We start from the raw sequence: 20,575 nt of genomic DNA, 5'->3' as shown, positions 1-20,575 counted from the left end.
TCATTCATTGTGTGCCATCTGATGCACCATTACAGTCATAAGTATGAGGTACTTTATCCTATCACAGGTGACAAGACAATCACTATAAGCACACAGTGCAGCCCATTTTCCCAACTGCTTCATTTCAAGAGCAGATAACATGGAGTGTAATCATCAAGGACAGCACCGGGTAATGAAGTTTCTGTTGAAGGAGGGTGTAAACAGTTCAGATATTCACAGGTGATTGGCAGCACTAAGTGGAGAGTATGCAGCATCACAAAAAATCCTGTGCAGTTGGGCATAAGTCTAGAAAATGGGCCACATATCAAAGGAGAAAGAACCAGTTCTGGTAGAAAAGAGACTGTGGTAATATTAGGCAGCATCTCAAGAGTGGAAATCATATCTATGCGAATAAATACATCATGTTCACGGAACTATTGATGGCCACATGACTTAACTGAAGCACTGTGCACCTCACAATGAACAAACATCTTAAGCTTGGAAAGGTGTCCACTACAAGGGTGCCCAAACCACTGAATGCAGCACAAACACAACAGCACAAGGACATGTGCAGTGATCTCCTTCAAAACCACCATCAGGATCCAGAAAGTTTTGTGTCCAGAGTTGTGACAAGACTTGGGTCCAGTGCCATGAGACACAGACTGAAGCACAATCAATGCAGTGGCCACATACAGGCCATTCACTGCTGAAAATGTTCCATACAGCATGTTCTGTGGGAAAACACATAGTGACAGTCTTTTGGAAGGATGGAATCCTCCTGATTGAATGGCTGGAACCAAGAACCATCATTAACAGCACAGTGATGTGAAGGCTCTTTGGAGGTTGTGCCATGGAATTCAAAAGAAATGCCCAGGAAAATGGGCAGAACAAATGTTCTTGCAACATGACAACACTCATCCCCAAAAACTAGTCAAATGACCAAGGCTTCCATTACTGACATGGTGCTCCAGGTACAGCCACATACACCATATTCTCCTGACTTGGACCCTTTTGATTACCACCTATTCAGGGCTATGAAAAACCTATGAGCAGACATCATTTCATATATGTCCAGAGGTGTTATTATCTGTCCTGTGATACATGTGAAAGACCCCGAAAAAAGGTATTCGAGGAGGGCCTACCAAGTGTGCGCAGCTCAATGGAGACTATGCTCAAAAAGTGCATGTGTCAGTTAAGGCATAGAGGTTATTACAGATAAACAATATTAGAGAAGGGAAGTTGATACTCACCATATAGCAAAGATGCTGAGTCACAATACACACACAACAACAACAACAACAAAAATTACACACTTATAATTTTCAGCCGTTAATGCCTTTGTCAAAAGGCCCAAACCTATAATTGTGTGAATCTTTTTGTTTTGCCTATCATGACTCAGTATCTCTGCTATAAGATGAGTAGCAACTTTCCTTCTCTAATATTGTTAAATTCCATCCTGGATCTTCCATTGTTTGATTATTACACACACAGAGAGAGAGAGAGAGAGAGAGAGAGAGAGAGAGAGAGAGAGAGAGAGAGAGAGAGATAATAAACTTCAGCCCTTGATCACCATATTCATGGAATAAGTGAACATAACCTTATTTGATAATTTCTCCAATGTATTTGCAACTACTTTCACATGTCAAGAAGTAAAGTGGTTTTGATGTTAAACATGCAGGAGAAAAATGCCTTGCATGGTGAAGAAAGCTTTTGGAATTGGACTTTTGGATACAACATGCCTCTTGTTACACTGATCAAAAACTGATTAATACATGTATAGAGAAGAATTTTAAATTGCTTTTGACAGTTAGTTATTTGTCTTTGATGAAGGTTGTGAAGGTGATTACTGAAAGCTTGGGACAGTACATAAGTTGCTGTAGCAAGAGAGCTGAGAACATTTTATCCATTCATGCCTGATGTCTTCACAGTTAGCAGTATGTATTTGCTCAAGCTGTTTCTGTCTGTTAATACAGAGCAATGTTTCATGCAGAGTCACAACACAGACAGAAATACCATATGTGAGATAACATAATTGCATTGGAAAGTTTGTTCTCTCCTCTTATAACTGACAGAGTAAAATGTTATGAATGAATATATTGTGTTGAGGTTCAGGAAATTCCTTTGTAATGATCATACAATTCAGTGGAATAGAACTAAACTAAACTCCTGCCAAACAGGCCATGAAGGCCCAACAGTACCAACTGGCCACCGTGTCATCTTCAGGCCATAGGTGTCACTGGATGCGGATATGGAGGAGCATGTAGTCATCACACTGCTCTCCCATGTCAGCCATATGTCAGTTTCAGAGACTAAATTCAGTGGTATCCTCAGCAAATATTCAGTAATTTGAGTTTTCCCACCTTGAGTCAACTTCTGTACAATTTCATGATCAACAAAACACATCATAATATAATGTATTAAAATAATCTGCACCACACATTACAACATCATAGTGTTTACTGAGGCTAATGCAGGAATTTTACTAACAAATACATTCCAGGTATGTAAGTTTTACCTTTAATACCATTGCTGTCTATGTCTGCTGCATTTGAAAGACTAATGCCAAAACCTCGAAGATGTGGATAAATAAGGGCAGCAGTAATTTTTTGTGACAATTTCAGACCTTCATAACCTCCATTATAGATGTATACTGCACCACGTCCATTGTCTTCATAAGGAGCACCAACAGCTACATCTGAAACAATACTCACTATAAATCCTAGGTATCTTGTGTTGTGTATAAATAAACAACATGCAGGAAAATTCTAGGTTCAGCTTTGTTAAACTATCAGATTCATTTGAGTTACATCACATTCATAAAATAAGTTGTATGTTAATGATATTATATTTTAGATACAAGAAAAAAATAGGAAAAGTCAGACTTATTTTACACCATGATACTATTCATATAAAATAGGGAAAACAAGTTAATTTTATACAAACAGTTCCCACTTATTTAAACAAATGTTTTTATTTCACTGTAACTCTTACATCACAGACACATTGTGATAGAGCACAGCTACTTAAAAGAATCATATAAAAAATTCAGGTTCAACAATGAAGTTACAAAATGTAAACAATAACAGAAAGATATAAATAAATCAAAGACAAATCTATTTTTTTAAATTTATTTGATTTTACAAATATTAATAGTGAGTAAGGAAATAAGTCAATAGACTGCCATGGACTGTCAGTGGGAAATTATCTATGCTGGTATCTACAAATACACTCCTGGAAATGGAAAAAAGAACACATTGACACCGTTGTGTCAGACCCACCATACTTGCTCCGGACACTGCGAGAGGGCTGTACAAGCAATGATCACACGCACGGCACAGCGGACACACCAGGAACCGCGGTGTTGGCCGTCGAATGGCGCTAGCTGCGCAGCATTTGTGCACCGCCGCCGTCAGTGTCAGCCAGTTTGCCGTGGATTTTGCACTTTGGTAATCATTGTTGCTACAATGAACTCATACTCACTGATACAAGTTTCAAAGTGGACAGCCCCAAAAAATTCAGGTCTACTTGTTGCCATTAGATTCAGTACACATTGATGGGAAATAAATCACAACAAAAAATAATCAATGTAGAGTAATGACATTTCAGGAATACATTTGTCTAGGTAACATATTTAAGTGATTAACATTGCAGGATCACAGGTTAATGTACGCACAAGATAAACCTTTTCAAATGTGAAATGCTGGTACATTAATAACCAGTGTAGCCACCAGAATATTGAATAAAAGCATGCAAATGCAGAAGCATTGTGCTGTACAGGTTCCAGATGTCAATCAGTGGGATGGAGTTCCATGGCTGTTGCGCTTGGTCGATCAATACAGAGGCAGAAAATGTTGGTTGTGGATGACACTGGAGTTGTCGTCCATCGATAATCCATAAGTGTTCAACTAGAGACAGATCTGGTGATTGAGCAGGCCAAGGCAACATGTTGACATTTTGTAGGGCATGCGTGGTTACAATAGCAGTATGTGGACAAGTGTTATCCTATTGGAAAACACCCACTGGAATGCTGCTGATGAATGGCAGCACAACAGGTTGAACCACTAGATTGATGTACAAATTAGCAGTCAAGGTGCATGGGATAACCATCAGAGTTCTCCTGCTGTCATACAAAATCACTCCCCACTCCAGGTGTAGGACCAGTGTGTCTAGCACACAAGCAGATTGACTGCAGGCCCTCAACTGGCCTTCTTCTAACCAACACAAGGCCATTACTGGCACAGAGTCAGAACCAGGTTCCAGCAAAAAACACAACATACTTCTGCCCTGACCTTCAATGAGCTGTTGCCTGACTCCACTGAACTCGCAAATGATGGTGGTTAGGGTTCAGTGGAATGCACACTACAGGGCACCTAGCTTGAGCTCTCCTTGAAGTAACCAATTTGTAACAGTTTGTTTTGTCACTGTGCTGCCAACAGCTGCTCAAATTGCTGTTGCAGATGCAGCACAATGTGCCAGAGCCATAAGGAGAACATGATGGTCTTCCCTGTTAGTAGAGCCACATAGCCATCTGGAGGCCGGTCTTCCTGTGACCATTCATTTACATGACCAGCACTTGAGGCACTGTCATGTGGCCATCTGGAGCCCAGTCTTCTTGCAACCAAACATTCCTGTGATCACCACTTCCAGCAATCATCTACAGGGCCTACATTCCTGCCAAGCCTTTCGGCAACTTAGCAGAAGGACCATTCATCTTCTCATCATCTTATTACACAACTTTGTTCAGAATCAGTGATAATGGTGTCTTTGTTGCCTTACACAATTTCTTGGCTAACATCAACTTACCACATCCAGTCTCATGCTCATAATCGTTACAGTGTGTATTTAAAGCAAATCTGATTCACATCATTATACTCATAGTGGTGCTACTAGTGCCACTCCTATGCAAGTGGCATGAAATCTAAATGGACATCATCTTTCAGATGTAGAAACATGCCTATCAACTTCTGTTTATGTCACACAACTCTTTATTGGTTTTGTTTTCCCCACGCCCAGCAGTGTATTTCCAGCATGAGTGAGGTTCTGAACTACCTGTCCAAGGTAGTTCTTGGAGAATGCGTTTAGTAATGTTTTGCAATATGTCTTGTTGGGGTTGAGTCTGAATCCAGTTGTACAAGGGTTGTACCAAAAGTAAGGTTCCCAATGAGCTACAGCCTCGAGGGAAGGTGCTAGGGTAAATCCAACAACAGTGCCGTGTGCACTGGTTCTCCCACCCTCGAGCCTGCCCATCCACAGTTTGCTAAGTTGCTCAGTGATGGCTTGGCAGTCATCAAAGATGTAAGTGTTGATCACGGCCCCCACAAGTGTGAGGTTCATGCAGTAATCCAGATTCTCCATGCAAGAAAGTTACCTCCCTTGGAGATCCATTGGCAACTGACTAAGGTTTATGGTGAAGAGTACATGGCCATTCAGCACATCTGCCAATGGTGCATGGCTTTTTCTGAGTGTCGGAAAGAAGTTCACAATAAAGAATGGAGTGGAAGACAACCAGTTTCAGATGCGATTTTCCATAAGATCAGGAGTGAGCTGCTCAAAGATCAGGGGCTCACTGTCCGTGAACTTGTTGAACTCATTCCTGAAGCTTCTCACGGTACAATTGAAAGAACTTTTACAGAAACATTGGGTTATTGCAGTTTTGGTGACTGTTTTGGGATTATAAGGGGATACTCTCACTGATTTCATGCAACCTGGGACGACAATAACCTCAGACAGATATTGTGAAACATTGACCAAACTGGCACTGCTAAAAGTCCACATTGCTAGCAATTGGTTATACACAATGATGGTGACTACTTCGAAGGTCAGTACAACTTTGAAACATGGATCTATTTTGTACGAGCTGTAAATAAATAGTTGCCAGTATTAAAGTTCCAACCCTCATATTTTTTTGTTTCATGTAAAGCAAAAGCTGTTAACATTCTTGGTGTTCTGTGGACTTAAATAGAGCCTACATTTGTTACTGCTTATGAATACATGTGTCAACAGCTTAATTTAAATGCATAGTGAGTATATTGCTCAAATTCTACTTTATTATTGTTTGCATTCATTTCTTGTACTTTCGCACATTTAATGGAGAAATCCATGATAGCTTTTGGCAGAAGCCGGCCAGAGTGGCCGTGCGGTTCTAGGCGCTACAGTCTGGAACCGCGAGACCGCTGCGGTCGCAGGTTCGAATCCTGCCTCGGGCATGAATGTGTGTGGTGTCCTTAGGTTGGTTAGGTTTAAGTAGTACTAAGTTCTAGGGGACTGATGACCTCAGAAGTTAAGTCCCATGGTGCTCAGAGCCATTTGAACCTTTTTTTTTTTAACAGAATTGGTTTGCAACTTTATTACATCTTGTGACAGAATGAGTATGTAATTCCACTTTGAATGGTATTGCTTCTTACCACTGAGTGTCACATATTTCACTGTGGTTTGCAGTGTATGGATGTAGATGTAGATGTAGATGAGTATGCTTTGTACTCTTAGTGACAAGAATGCTCTTCCTTGCAAATACCAGAAATGCACCAGCATTAATACTAATGTGTTCAAACATTATTAACCAGCACTTCAAACAATACATTTTATCAGAAATCATGTACTAAAAAACACCCTTTGTAGCGAAAATTTCTGAGATCGCCTTTAAATATGAGACATTATGAAAAATGGATGTGAACAATAATAACATTGAATATGAGCAATATATTTAAAACAAATTGAAATTGAGCAGTTCACACTTATTACTGCTTACAAAAGCAGTAATAAACAGCCATGAGTCCACAGATTATCATGCAATGAAACTAAAACAAATATGGAATGATTTACTTCGCCCAATATTAAGGATGTGAGAAAAAATTTAATAGTATACAGTGCAAATATTATATTTGCAATGCAGTTCAAAGAGGTCAATACACACATTAACATAATAATCAGGAACAGAATGTGACAAAATCAGCTTATGAGTTGGGTTATGTCATGTCAGATGATTTATTTAGTTGTCACATGTGCCCAAGTGCAATTATTTTCACCTGATAATGTCCAAATGGTCAAAATTGCAATATGGGATTTACAAATAAATAATTATACAGTCAAAAGGCACCCACAATGTTATTTACAAAATTTTACATATTGTGAACTTCAGGAGGTCAGGAGTTAAGATTATATTTTTATTCAGATTTCTCGAATGTATTACTTCGCAAAGTAACAAAAGCTTCACTACTAAACCACCAGGTCCATCTATAAACTTTAAATTAAAAATATTACACCTAATACTCTTATTTTCCAAAGCAAGAATACAGATTTACACACCATATTTTCCTGTATTGTAACTTCGTGCCCGGCCACTAGGAGCACTGCTGTCATTTTTTGTTTCCATATCATAACATGGGCCTCTCATGTATTATAATATGGTCTTCTGTGACCGGATGCAGCCACAAATAGGCAGACTGTAATACCAAATGACTGCCACAAGTGAGTGTGAACAATGTATTGGAGCGACAGGAAGGTGTGTGGTGCAGTTTTGCATTATGGGATGACTGTGGATGTTGAATAAAAGTGTTGTATTGAGAATATGAAATTTACTTGTGGCATGCACAGGGTTTTTTTACATTAGATTCCTCCCAAAGAAAGAAGCCGTTAGCCTGAAAAATTACCAGTTCATGACACTGATGTGGATGCACCAACTGTAAAAATTGTTAGTTCTTCTGAACTGGTCATTCCAAAGGATTTAAATATGCTAAATCTCATGTTAGTAAATTGACAAAGTGTCTGTTGCAAGATCCCTGAGTTACTCTCCAAAATAAAGAGTAGTAATGCCAATATTGTAATAGGTACCAAAAGCTGGTTGAAATCAGACATAAATAGCAGTGAAATTTTGAACTTGGATTGGACAATGTTTAGGAAGGGTAGGACTGATGCTATGGGAGGTGGTGTGTTCTTTGCAGTTTAAAGCTGTTTAAATGCAGTTGAGATCAGTACTGGGTCGGACTGTGAAATAGTCTGGATAAAGCCATCAATCAGACAAGCAGTGATAATTGTATAGGATTTTTTTATAGACCACCAGCATCCACAACAAGCATTTGAGAACATTTCAGGGAAAGTCTTGAGTACATAGGAAATAAATATCCAAATTATCCATTAGTTACAGGTGGAGACTTTAATCTGGCATCCACTGACTGGGAAAATTGCGCATTTATCACAGGGGGCAGAAGCAAAATCTTGTGTGAAGTTATTCTAGGAGTGCTCTCAACATACAACCTTGAGCAATTGGTTATAAAACCAACTCAAGATGGGAATATATTAGATATCTTGGTGACAAACAGACCTGATCTTTTGGAGGAAGTTAATCTAGAAGAAGATATTAGTGATCATAATGTCATTGTGGCTTCTATGTCCGTGGAAGTTGCAAAAAAACCAAAGAAACAGCATAGAGTTTTGTTGTTTGGGAAAGCAAATAAAAGTGTTATTAATGCATATTTTCATAGTCGGCTCCAAGCATTCACCGCGGAACTCAAAGATATTGAGCATCTTTGGTCGAAATTTAAAGGTATTGTCCACCACATGCTAGAGAAGTATGTGCCTAGCAAAAATATAGGGGAGGGAAAGGATACACCTTGGTTCAACAAACATATTAGGAAGCTGCTGAGAAAGCAGAGCATTTTGCACAGCCATTTTAAACGTAGTTGCTTCCCCACTGACAAACAGAAATTATGCAAAATGAAAGCAGATGTCAAAAGGTCAATGAGAGATTCTTCTAACAAATTTGAAAGCAATATTTTGTCTGCAGATTCTAAAAATAACCCCAAAAAATTTTGGTTGTATGTAAAATCTATGAACGCTACAAATAACTCAATACCTTCTCTTGCTGACAGTATGGGTAATGTAACAGATGATGATAAACATAAGGCTAAAATTCTAAGCCTAGCTTTCAAAAACTCATTTACAGTAGAGGACTGCAACACCATTTCCCCTTTAAATTGTTGAACAAACACAAGGATGGCTGAAACAGTGTTTAGTGTATCTGCGATTGTAAAATAGTTAAGATCCTTAGACGCCAGGAAGGACTCTGGCCAGAAAGTATCCCAGTAATATTTTATGTTGACTATGCTACAAATATAGCACCATTCTTATCCATCATCTATGAGAGATCATTGTAACAGTGGAAAGTTCCAAGGGACTGGAAGAAGGCCCAGGTCATAGAAATCTATAAAAAGGGTAGAAGATCAGCTGCACATATTTGCTGGCCAATTTCACTGACATCAATTTGTTGTAGACTCATGGAACATATTTTGTGTTCAGACATAATGACCTTTCTAGACTCTGAGAAGCTCATCTGCAGAAACCAGCATGGTTTTAGGAAACAGCAGTCATGCAAGACACAGCTGGCCCTCTTTGTGCATGATATACAACAGGCTTTGGATACTGGCTTCCAGGTTGATGCCATATTCCTCAACTTTCAAAAGGCATTCAACTCAGTTCCGCACTGTTGCTTGCTCCAAAAAGTGCAAACTTATAGTTATTCAATGACATATGCGGTCGGATAGAAGGTTTTATAACAGACAGAGAGCAATATGTTTTCCTGAAGGGGGAGACTTCAACAGAAACAAGAGTAACATCAGGTTTGTCCCAGGGCAGCGTAATAGGTCTGCTGCTTTTTATGATTTACATAAATGATCTGGTTGATAGTATTGACAGTGGCATTAGACAGTTTGCCAATGATGCTGTAGTCCACAGGAAAGTAGTATCACATGAAAGTTCTGAACAAATCAATGAGGATTTGCAGAAAATAAATGCATGGTATAATGACTGGCAGTTATCTCTCAATATTAGTAAGTGTAACCTACTGCATATAACAAAGTGAAAATCCACATTAATGCATGAGTACAAAATAAATGCCCAGTCTTTAGAAGCAGTAACATCTGTCAAGTATCTGGGTGTGACTATTCAAAATGGTCTCAAATGGAACAATCAGATTACACAAGTAATGGGTAAGGTGAACTCTACATTGTGATTTATTGGTAGAATCTTGAAGTGATGCAGTCCTTCAACAAAGAAAATTGCTTACAATACTTTAGTTTGTCCAGCCTTATTGTTCATCTGTATGGTACCCTTACCAGCTGGGTCTGATTCAAGAGACTGAGAAGGTCCAAAGAAGAGTGGCAAGATTTGTGTTGGTACATTTAGCCTTCATGAGAGCTTTACAAATCTCATAGAAAGTTTGAAGTGGGACACACTTGCAGACAGACGACGCAATAAATGGAAGGGGCTGCTCACTAAATTCCAAAATATGATCTTTGCTGAGGATGTAGAGCATATATTATTAACACCAACTTTCAAATTTTGCAATCATCAGCATTCAAAGATAAGGGAAATTAGAGGTTGTACTGAGGCGTTCAAACAGTCATTTTTCCCTTGCGCGATCTGCAATTGGAACAGAGGGGGGAAATATGACTGTAGCATGAATTGTGCCCTCTGCCACACACCACTGGTAGCTAGCAGAGTATATATGTAGATGAAACTTTTCTCTGGACAAAACCAGATAAATGTCATTGGGGCCTGAACCTAGTGCGTGTATCTGTGTGTGTGTGTGTGTGTGTGTGTGTGTGTGTGTGTGTGTGTGTGCGCATGCATGTGCATGCTGTTGAACATAGATACCATACTGAGGTGTTAGTTTAAACCATTTAACTAACAAAATAGTGAACAACAGTTTTTTTTTGTGGAGACAGAGACCTTGCTTCCACCAAACATTGAAAACCACACAGCATTGACTGTACTACTTCATTCTATATATAAATTATATTTATTGTCTTTAGTCTAGCATTACTTGTGTTTACAAATTGTCTGGATTAGAGGAAATTAAGAAAAATTCAGTCCTGTATTAGCTGATAATAAAGAGAGGATGACAAAGCAACTGATCAGGCAACTATCTAGTCCTCTTTGGTATTACTGTGGCCTGCAACAACATTTCATTGTAGTCAATGGTGTGGTCCGCTTAACCACACAGCATACTGCAGCACATTTAGTGAGCCAACAACCTTACAACAAAGCTCCTGGATCAGGTACATGGGAGCCAAGCTGCTCACCTGGTTCCACACTTATTGGCTGACCACTGATTGGGAAATATAGAGCCTCATCCACCAATTCAGCAGATGCACAGAACAGCAGGTGGCCCCACATCAGGTTTTTTTCACCACAGTCAGCATTCACCAAACCATTGCAACAAGTGCACCTTGACTTTTTCCAGATACCATCCATTGTTAACTGTCAAACAACCATTGCAGAATACACAATAATTGTGCCATCAAGGATTTACACCATCGAGGAACTACTACAGATGTTAGAGACCAACAAGAGTCCACAGGTTCAGGCATAGGTTTTTGAGAATTTTTGTGCTAAGAATGGAGTGAAAGACATATACTCATCTCCTTTCCATCACCAATCAAATGGAGGGGCAGAGAGGTTCATTTTTTAAGAAAGACTTCATACAGGGAATCAGCATTTGCTGAAAACAGCCTATCACAGATGGTACATGAACGTCAACCCTGTTCTCTCCTGCATTTACTGCTGTCCACATCCAGCTCCACAGTCCCTCCTCCCTCTCCAACATTCCCAACTGGCATGTGTGTGTGAGCCTAGGGGTTCAACCACCAACATCAATGGTTCACATTCTCCCATTTGTCAGCAATACAGGTTATGGGTTTTTATTATTGATACCAGAGACCAGACAATCATGCAACACCAGAAGCAGCTCTGGTTAAGCATCTGTGCCCCCCTCCCCCATGTCTTTTCTCACCAAACCTTCCACAAATCACCATTTTCCCATCATTCAGTAATAGAAGAGCTGGAGGCCAATGAAGAGCTCGCCCACTCTTCTCCATCATTAGCTTTTCCAGGATAATGTAGCAACAGGAGGAGAGTCCAGGCTTGTATCCAGCTTCTGCACCATGAGGCAGATCACCACTTCAGATCATATTACCAGCCAGGGACTTCACTGGAGAGTGCACCAGAGGGGTAGCTGCCACTCTGGAGTCCTGACATCATTACAACATTCTCTCTGGTTCCCATTGCTGACCATATGGCACACCCATCGCCAGTCAGCACACTTCCAGCTTTATATTTGGGTTCCCACCCTGGGGAGGGGAGGGGTGTGGTAAACCTACAGTTACCACCACCTTTCAGATCAGGGAGTTGTGCCAGTTGCACCAGAAATTCCACTTGCCAACAAACCACACAAGTTACTTCATGTGACAAGCTAAGATTTGTTAGCTGTGGATGTGGGGATCAACACCTGAGACTCTGCCATTAGCCTCTAGCATGAGTTCACAACACCAGTTGTGCATGTCCACTCAAATCTAGTTTGGCAAAGCCAGTGACATCTATGCTTGCCTACATTTAGCCCAACATGAGCTTTCCAGATTTAATGTATGTGTGCTGTTAACTGTTAGCTATCATACAACACTCAAGATTTGGACAAAGAGACTTTGCATCACCTCTGGGTATAGTTCCTTGTTATTGTACATTGTGCTGTCATGCTGTATGAAATAAAGTTTCAAAATCCAGTGTTTGTTTGTGTTATGTGCCATAACAGCATGGCCATCACACCACTGTTTGCAGCAATTAGCTCCAGTGTTACTCATTCTAGATATAAAATGGCAGATGAAAATTAACAGAGGATACTTTGCAATTGGTCATGACTGATCTCAGAAAATAGGATTATGACCTCCTTTCCTAATGATAAAGTAGTTCATTACTCCTACTACTGTTTTACTGAGATTAAGAGACAGCAAACTGCATAACATAGGTTTCCTTTGTCTATATGCAAGCTTAATCCCTCTCCTTCACTGGAAATGGACTTGTCAGTTAAAGCCAAGAATAATCTGGCTAGTAAGATCACCCCCTATACTTCAGTTGTAAGGCTAATGTCTTAAAATATTAAGGATATGAAACTAAGATAAAAATATGAAATAATTCATAAGAAACAGTTCTTAAAATTAATGTAATGTAACTTCCCTAAAATGAATGACTTAATGAGATTAATTATTTAGTTATTTTATAGGGCCCACATTGCTTAGGATTTTTAAAAGAAAATCGCTAAGAAACTAGACTGACTCACCATCACATTCATCTCGATTCAGTTGACCTAGAGATGTAACTGCTAAACCAAACTGACCTCCAGATTTCTGACCATCAATTTTCTGATACAGCTTCATAGACTTCTGTAAAAATGAACATTAAATAATGTACAGTGTATTAATTAATCAGATATATATGGAACAATCACAGAATATGGCAAATAAAATATCACCTAGAATATGAAGCCGTATCCCTGCATTAAATAAACCTAAAATGGTCAAAGTATATTTTATGTGTGAAAAATATGAGCAGTGAGATGCAAAGAATGAAAAGCTTTCCCTGAAGATTAAATCATCAGTGAAAAACACAGAACTAAGTACCTACAAGGTCCAGACACATTAATGTGACTAACTACCAAAACCCTGAAAAAGCACCTTTTGTGGCGCCAACATGCAGGCAAAGTTTCACTGATGTCCTGGAAGATAATGGCAAGGTTGTGAAGCCATGCCAATTCGTGTTGTGGCCAGCTGCTTTAGATTTCTCAGATGAGGATCCATGACACAAACAGCCTGATACAGGTCATGCCACAAAGTCTCCATTGGGTTTAAATTCCGGGGGTCTGATGGCTAGGGGAGAATGGTAAACTCATCCTGTTACTCTTTTAACCACACATATACACTTGACATTTCAATGATTGTGATTGAGATAAACTCATGCTGCAGTTTTCTTCTTCAGCATGCCAGTGTAGAAATGTGCACAGAATGAACTAAGTGAAAAATCCATACAAAACGTACCTTTATTTATATATAAACACAGCTTAGTAAGTTTGCTTTGTGTGAGACCATGTATACAAGATTGTGTGCCAATTTAAAGTATTAGATTCAGATATTTCACTGTTTGCGTAATTTTGGCATGTTTGTATTGTGATATATTGTGAAATTTTGAACATTCACAAATGCCACAATAATCTCGTACTGTTATTGTTAATTGTAGGCTTTAAACTTAATTTTGTTCTTGTAAAATTTTTGAAAATGATAGGTCTATACTCATTCAAAACAATCATTCCCTAGTTTCATTGTGGAATTACATGAGAAATACGTTATTTTCAGGGTTTTAGTATACTTACAAAACTATATTTTTGTAACTTACCAGTATGAGTGTTTTGGATATGTAATTTATTTTGTAGCAAATCAGTGTTTGTGGTTCACAGTCCTGCCAAAGAATACATTACTCCTGAACTCTGTTGTATGTCAACACAAACAAGCATGCATTTTTGAGAATTTTCGGAAGCTATCATTGTCCTTACATAATTGGGAGGATCTGCCAGGAAATGACGCATGGTACAGGGAATGACAATTGGATCTCAATGTAGACAAGTTTAATGTGCTGCGAATATGTAGAAAGAAAGATTCTTCATCACTTAGCTACAATATAGCAGGTCAGCAACTGGAAGCAGTTAATTCCATAAATTATCTGGGAGTAGGCATTAGGAGTGATTTAAAATGGAATGACCATATAAAATTAATCATCGGTAAAGCAGATGCCAGACTGAGATTCATTGGAAGAATCCTAAGGAGATGCAGTCCACAAAGGAAGTAGGTTACAGTACACATGTTCACCCACTGCTTGAATACTGCTCACTGGTGTGGGTTGATAGAAGAGATATAGAAGATCCAATGGAGAGCAGCACGCTTCATTACAGAATCATTTAGCAATCGCGTAAGCAATAAAGAGATGATAGATAAACTCCAGTGGAAGACTCTGCAAGAGAGACTCTCAGTAGCTCGGTACGGGCTTTTGTTGAAGTTTTTAGAACATACCTTCAAGGAGGAGTCAAGCAGTATATTGCTCCCTCCTACGTATATCTTGCAAAGAGACCATGAGGATAAAATCAGAGAGATTAGAGCCCAGACAGAGGCATACCAACAATCTTTCTTTCCACAAACAATACGAGACTGGAATAGAAGGGAGAATTGATAGAGGTACTCAAGGTACCCTCCACCACACACCGTCAGGTGGCTTGCGGAGTATAGATGTAGATGTAGATCTATGAACAATCTGTGCAAATTAGCATTTGTAATTTAGTTACTGTATCAGATTTTTTAACTAGTATATTGTGTTACATCTAGTTTCCCATTAAACAAGAGTAGCCCTATGTATTATCAGCATTTATTGCAAATTAACTCTGTTTTCAAGTTTGCTAACATCTCTAATTAACCTCAAAATGCTTTAGGAAATTAGTAGTTTCTACCACAGGTTTTTGTGTTGCATTAATAAAAAATCTGGTTCTGTGTATTTGCTTCAATTATTATAGGGAATTAGCAACTTTTTAGCTCAACAGATTAAAAGATAATCAGTGGGCTTAATTTAAAGTTATTTTTTGACTCCCTTGTAATACATCACACCACCCAAAATGCAGCCCCACTATGAATGCTGTTCTCCAACATGTGATGTGTTGGTTTTCATTCTTAAGCAGCTGGAAATCGCCCTGACTGTATTTAAATGATTGGCAGCTGCTGCAAATTGGTGTGTTGGAAGAGCTCCCATGAGTTGTGTATCTGTGATACAAGGCACCTCAAGTACTCTCCTCTCCCATAGATCCTGTCTCCTCCGCAGACAGTACAGGATCTGCCGTTATTCAGCCACTTGACTGTGAGTGCCCTGTCAGTGGTAGATCTAGGCATTCTGTACAGGGTTGACGGGGATCACGGAGGGCTCAGGGTGCTGTACCGATCCCCCTGTCTTTCACTGAAACTAAAACTGGCCCAGTGGAACTCACTTCACCTGTTGTGGGGAAACCTGTTTTGTTCAGTGTCAGGAGGAGGCAAATGCAAAAGGGTAGGAGTTTATTAATCAGTCAGCAATTCAGATGTACAGTGAATGATTGTACCTCTTATGGAAATGTCAGCAAGGGACAGGAAAGGACAGCAGGTGCATTCAGTGTGTATGCCTGGGGGCCTAATTCAACATGCTGAAGAGGCTATTCCAGCAGCCATTGATGGAACAGGGTGCAACCAACTGCAGACTGTGCTGCATGTTGGAACAAATGATGCCTGCTGTCTGGGCTCTGAGGTCATTCTTAGATCATTCCAGCGACTGGTAGAGAAGGTTGAGAAAACCAGCCTAGCACATGGAGTTTCAACAAAGCTCACAATTTGCAGAATTGCCCCAGAACTGATCATGGCCCTTTGGTTCTGAGTTGAACGGAAGGGCTGAGCCAGAGACTTCAAAAGTTCTGTAACAAGCTAGGCTATGACTTCCTGGATTTGTGCCTTAGGGTTGAGAACTGCAGGGTATAGCTAAATGGTTCAGGTGTGCACTACACACCAGGGGTTGCTACTCAGATAACTGACTGTTTGTTGTGCACACAAGAGATTTTTCCATCAGGTGGCACTCCATCCCATCCAGATAATGATAGCTTTAAGAAATTCAGAAGTATCAGTGTAAGTTTGAACGAAATGCCTCCCACAGGTGAGAGTATTAAAATCCTGATGGTAAACTGCTGAGACATTTGCAACGAAGTGCTAGAGATTAAGTGCTTGTGTTAAGCAGTGAGGCTCACATAATACTAGGTACAGAAAGCTGGTTGAAAAGAATTGGAGGTGGTGTGTTTTCCATAGTAGACGAGAAACTCAAATCCACTAAGGTACAAACTGAAATTGCATATGAGACTGTTTGGGTAAGACTCAGTATCAAGGATGGGCTTTAAATGATAATTGGATCCTTCTATCACCCATCAGACTCATCTCCTGATGTAACTGAAAACTTTAGAGGAAACCTCTGTTCACTTGTATATAAGTTCCCCAACCATACTGTAACCACTGGTGGAGGCTTTGATCATCCAACAATTAACTGGCAAAATTGCAGCTTTGTTAGTGGTGAGCATGATAAGACATCCTGTGAAACATTTCTAAATGCCTTCTCTGAAAACTATATAGGACAGAGAGTTAGAAACTCCACTCATGATAGAAATATATTAGATCGAATGGCAGAAAATAAACCTGCCCTCTTTGAGACTGTACACACTGAAACTGATATCAGTGAATATGACATAGTTGTGGCAACAATGATTACCAAAGTACAAAAGACAACTAAAACAAGCAGAAAAATTCATATGTTCAGTAATCTAGATAAAAATCAGTAGTGTCATATCTCAACGACAAACTTCAAACTTTCAGCACAGGGCAGGAGCATCTAGAGGAACTACAGATCAAGTTTAAAAGAGTAGTTGACCATGCACTGGATGGATATGTACCCAGTAGAGCAGTTCATAATGGGAGGAAACCTCCACTGTATACAGTACTATAAAGAAACTTATACAGAAACAGAGATTACTGTGTAATAGGTGTAAAACAAAGTATATGACTACAGACAGAGAGGCGCTGAATAAAATGCATCTGGCTGTTAAGAGGGCAATTCTTGATGCCTACAATGACTACTGTAACAGAATACTGTCACATGGTCTTTCACAGAACCCAAAGAAATTCTGGTCATGTGGAAAGGTGTTAGTGGCACCAAAGTTAGTGTCCAGTCGCTAGTGATGAGACAGGAACTGAAATCAAGGGTAGTAAAGAAGCTGAAATGCTCCACTCAGTTACCAAATGTTAATTTGCCAAGGAAAACACAGAAGAATTGACCCAATTTAATTCTCATACCAGTGAAAAGATGAACTGAAGTAAATATTACTGTCAGTGGTGTTGAAAACTGCAGAAATCATTACAATTGAATAAAGCTGCAGAGTCCAATGGGTTTCCTACCAGATTCTGTACTGAATTTTCAGATGAGTTAGCTCCTCTTCTAACTATAATCTATTGTAGACCCCTCAAAAAAGACTGTGTCCAGTTTTTGGAAAAAGGCACAAGCCACACCCATCTATAAGTAGGGTGGTAGAAGTGATCCTCAAAACTACCGTCCAATATCCTTGACAATGATTTGTTGTAGAATCTTAGGACATATTCTGAGTTCAGACATAATGAGATAACTTGAACGGAATGACCTCCTCAATTTATTTATTTATTTTTATTTGTTTATTTATTATTCATCCATAGACAGTCAGGACTGTATGGATGTAGTCAACATAAGTATATACAATAGGTACACAAATTTATAATTATCACAATTGGAATTCATGAATATTGTAACATAAAGATACATTGTTAAACCACTTAATAACATGGTTGATAATTTTTACATGTATCTATGTATTTACATCATTCCAAGTAATCCTTGAGAGTTTAAAAACACTCTTCCAAGACATAATTTTTAGTGATTTCCTGAATTTATCTATTTCACTTATGTCTTTGATCTCTTGTGGAAGATTGTTGTACAATTTAATTCCATTATATAACATGCTACTTTCAGTTTTTGATTTGTTTCTCCTATAGATGTATAAGAGTTGTCTGTGTCTGGTTTCATGTACATGTATGGAACTGTTTATCAGGAATTGGTCAATGTGCTTTTTATGTATATTACTGTCTGCAAAATGTATTCACACAGAACTGTCAATATATCAAAAGGTTTGAATAACTACAGGTAATGGGATCTATTGCTACTTTTCATTATGATTTGTATGGCCCTTTTTTGCAACTTAAATATTGCTTATCTGTTCTGCTCTGTTGATCCCCATAAGGATATGCCATAAGTAATTACAGAGTGGACATACACAAAATGTGCAGTTCTAGTACACGAGCTACTACACACTGAATTTTATTATCCTAAGTGCACAGCATGCTGAAGCTATTTGCTTTCAAAGTAATGCAGTGTGCTCAGTGCAATTTAGTTGAGAGTCAACAAGCGTGCCCAAAAATTTTGTTGGTGGTACAAATTCTATGTGCTTATCATTAACTTTTAGCTTGGAACTGTTCAGTTTGCTGTTTAAGTGGAAACTAATACTGTTTCCCCCCCCCCCCCCCCCCATTCACGGTTAATTTATTAGTCTCTCTCCACTGGCATACATGCTTAAATGTTTCCTCAGCTTTTCCACTGAGTACACTTGGTGACTCAGCTTTGATTAAGATGTTACTGTCTTGTCATCAGCAAACAGTACTGATTCACCATGTTTGACACTTTGTGGAAAATTTTTGATGTACGTTAAAAAGAGGATTGGGCCCTGCACACTTCCTTGGGGGACTCCTATATTGATGTATTCTGGGTTTGGAAGGTATGAAAAGGTATGATTGGAGTTAGTTTGAGTGATCTCCACCTGTTGGACCCTGTTTTGTAGGTATGAATGAAACTACATGTTTCTTACTCCTCTTACTCCTAGTGCATTTAGCTTGTTTAGCAAAATTGTGTGGTGTACTTTGTCAAATGCTTTGGTCAAATCAAGGAAGATCCCTGTTGTGTGGTCTCCTTTGTCTAGTGCTTTGAGGATAATATTTGAGAAATGAGCTAAAGCTGGTATTGTGCTTTTGCCAGCCCATAAACCAAATTGCTCTTTACTCAGAAGATTGAACTTTGTTAAGTACCCCATGAGCCTGTTTTTCATTATGGTCTCTATGATTTTTGAAAAGGATGATAGTAACGAGATTAGTCTGTCATTTTCTGTGATTTTTAGGTCACCTTTCTTATATATAGGTAGTATTTTTGCATGCTTTAGTAATTTCTGGGAAGCAACCTGTGGAGAAGGATTCATTGATGATGTGCACTACAGGGTCTTTGATGTTGTCTATGCAGTCTTTCAGTAAGCACACAGGTACTTCATCTATGCCTGCAGAATTTTTACATTTTAGGTTACTCACAACATTGCATGCTTCTTCTGTTGTGGTTATTCGCTGCATCATTGTGTGTGGTATTTTGTTCAGCATTTGTAAATGCTTTGTTTTGCTGAACTTCTGTTGTAGTTTGGTTGCTATGTTGCTGAAATACTGATTGGAAAAGTTTGCTAGGTTTTTGGGGTCATTTATTTTCGTATCATTGTGTTGAAACTGTATGTTTACTGGCTTTAATTTTTTTCTATTAGTCTTCTGTTTGGTAATTTTACATGGTGCTTTCATTTTATTATTAGCTTTTTCTATAAATTTGTCATTTTGGTACCTTTTAGCCACTGACAATACTTTTCTGTAGATCTTTCTGTATGTATGATAATAGTTATGAAATGCTGAATTAATACAGTAGTTTTTCATTGAGCTGAGGTGCTTGAGGGTTTCAGAGGATTTCCTTGTCCCATTGGTTACCCAGCTGTTATTGTTGCATGTTTTAATGATTCTTAGAACTTTAGGAAACACTTCTTAAAATCTGAATTTAAATGCCAACCAGCATGGATTTCAAAACCATTGATCATGTGAAACCTAACTTGCAATTTTCTCACATGATGTACTGAAAACCTTGGATCAAGGCCATCAGGTAGATGCTGCACTTCTTCATTTTCAAAAACTATTTGACTCACTATGACACCTATGCCTGTTGTCAGATATACGATCATATGGGGTATCAAGCGAAATTTGTGACGGAGAGTCATAGTCAGATATAGAAGTAACTTCATATGTGCCCCAGAGAAGTGTGTTGGGATCCTTGATGTTCATTACTG

The 20,575-nt window shown here is 38.9% G+C and overlaps 1 protein-coding gene across 1 annotated transcript in view; it reads right to left on the bottom strand.

Annotated features, from left to right (window-relative positions):
- The window catches only part of LOC126260591 (integrin alpha-PS5-like), a 563,809-nt gene that overhangs the window by 260,246 nt on the left and 282,988 nt on the right, over positions 1–20,575 (bottom strand). The window contains exons 10-11 of the mRNA XM_049957927.1: positions 13,088–13,190; positions 2,495–2,674 (exon numbers count right to left, since the gene is read on the bottom strand). Of these exons, the coding sequence (XP_049813884.1) occupies positions 2,495–2,674; positions 13,088–13,190 (283 nt within the window). The remainder of the gene's footprint in view (positions 1–2,494; positions 2,675–13,087; positions 13,191–20,575) is intronic.

Source organism: Schistocerca nitens, chromosome 5, assembly GCF_023898315.1.
Source record: "Schistocerca nitens isolate TAMUIC-IGC-003100 chromosome 5, iqSchNite1.1, whole genome shotgun sequence".
In the NCBI taxonomy this organism is placed as follows: Eukaryota; Metazoa; Arthropoda; class Insecta; order Orthoptera; family Acrididae; genus Schistocerca; species Schistocerca nitens.
Note: the sequence above shows the minus strand (reverse complement) of the source record. Positions and strands in the feature narration are given on the sequence as shown.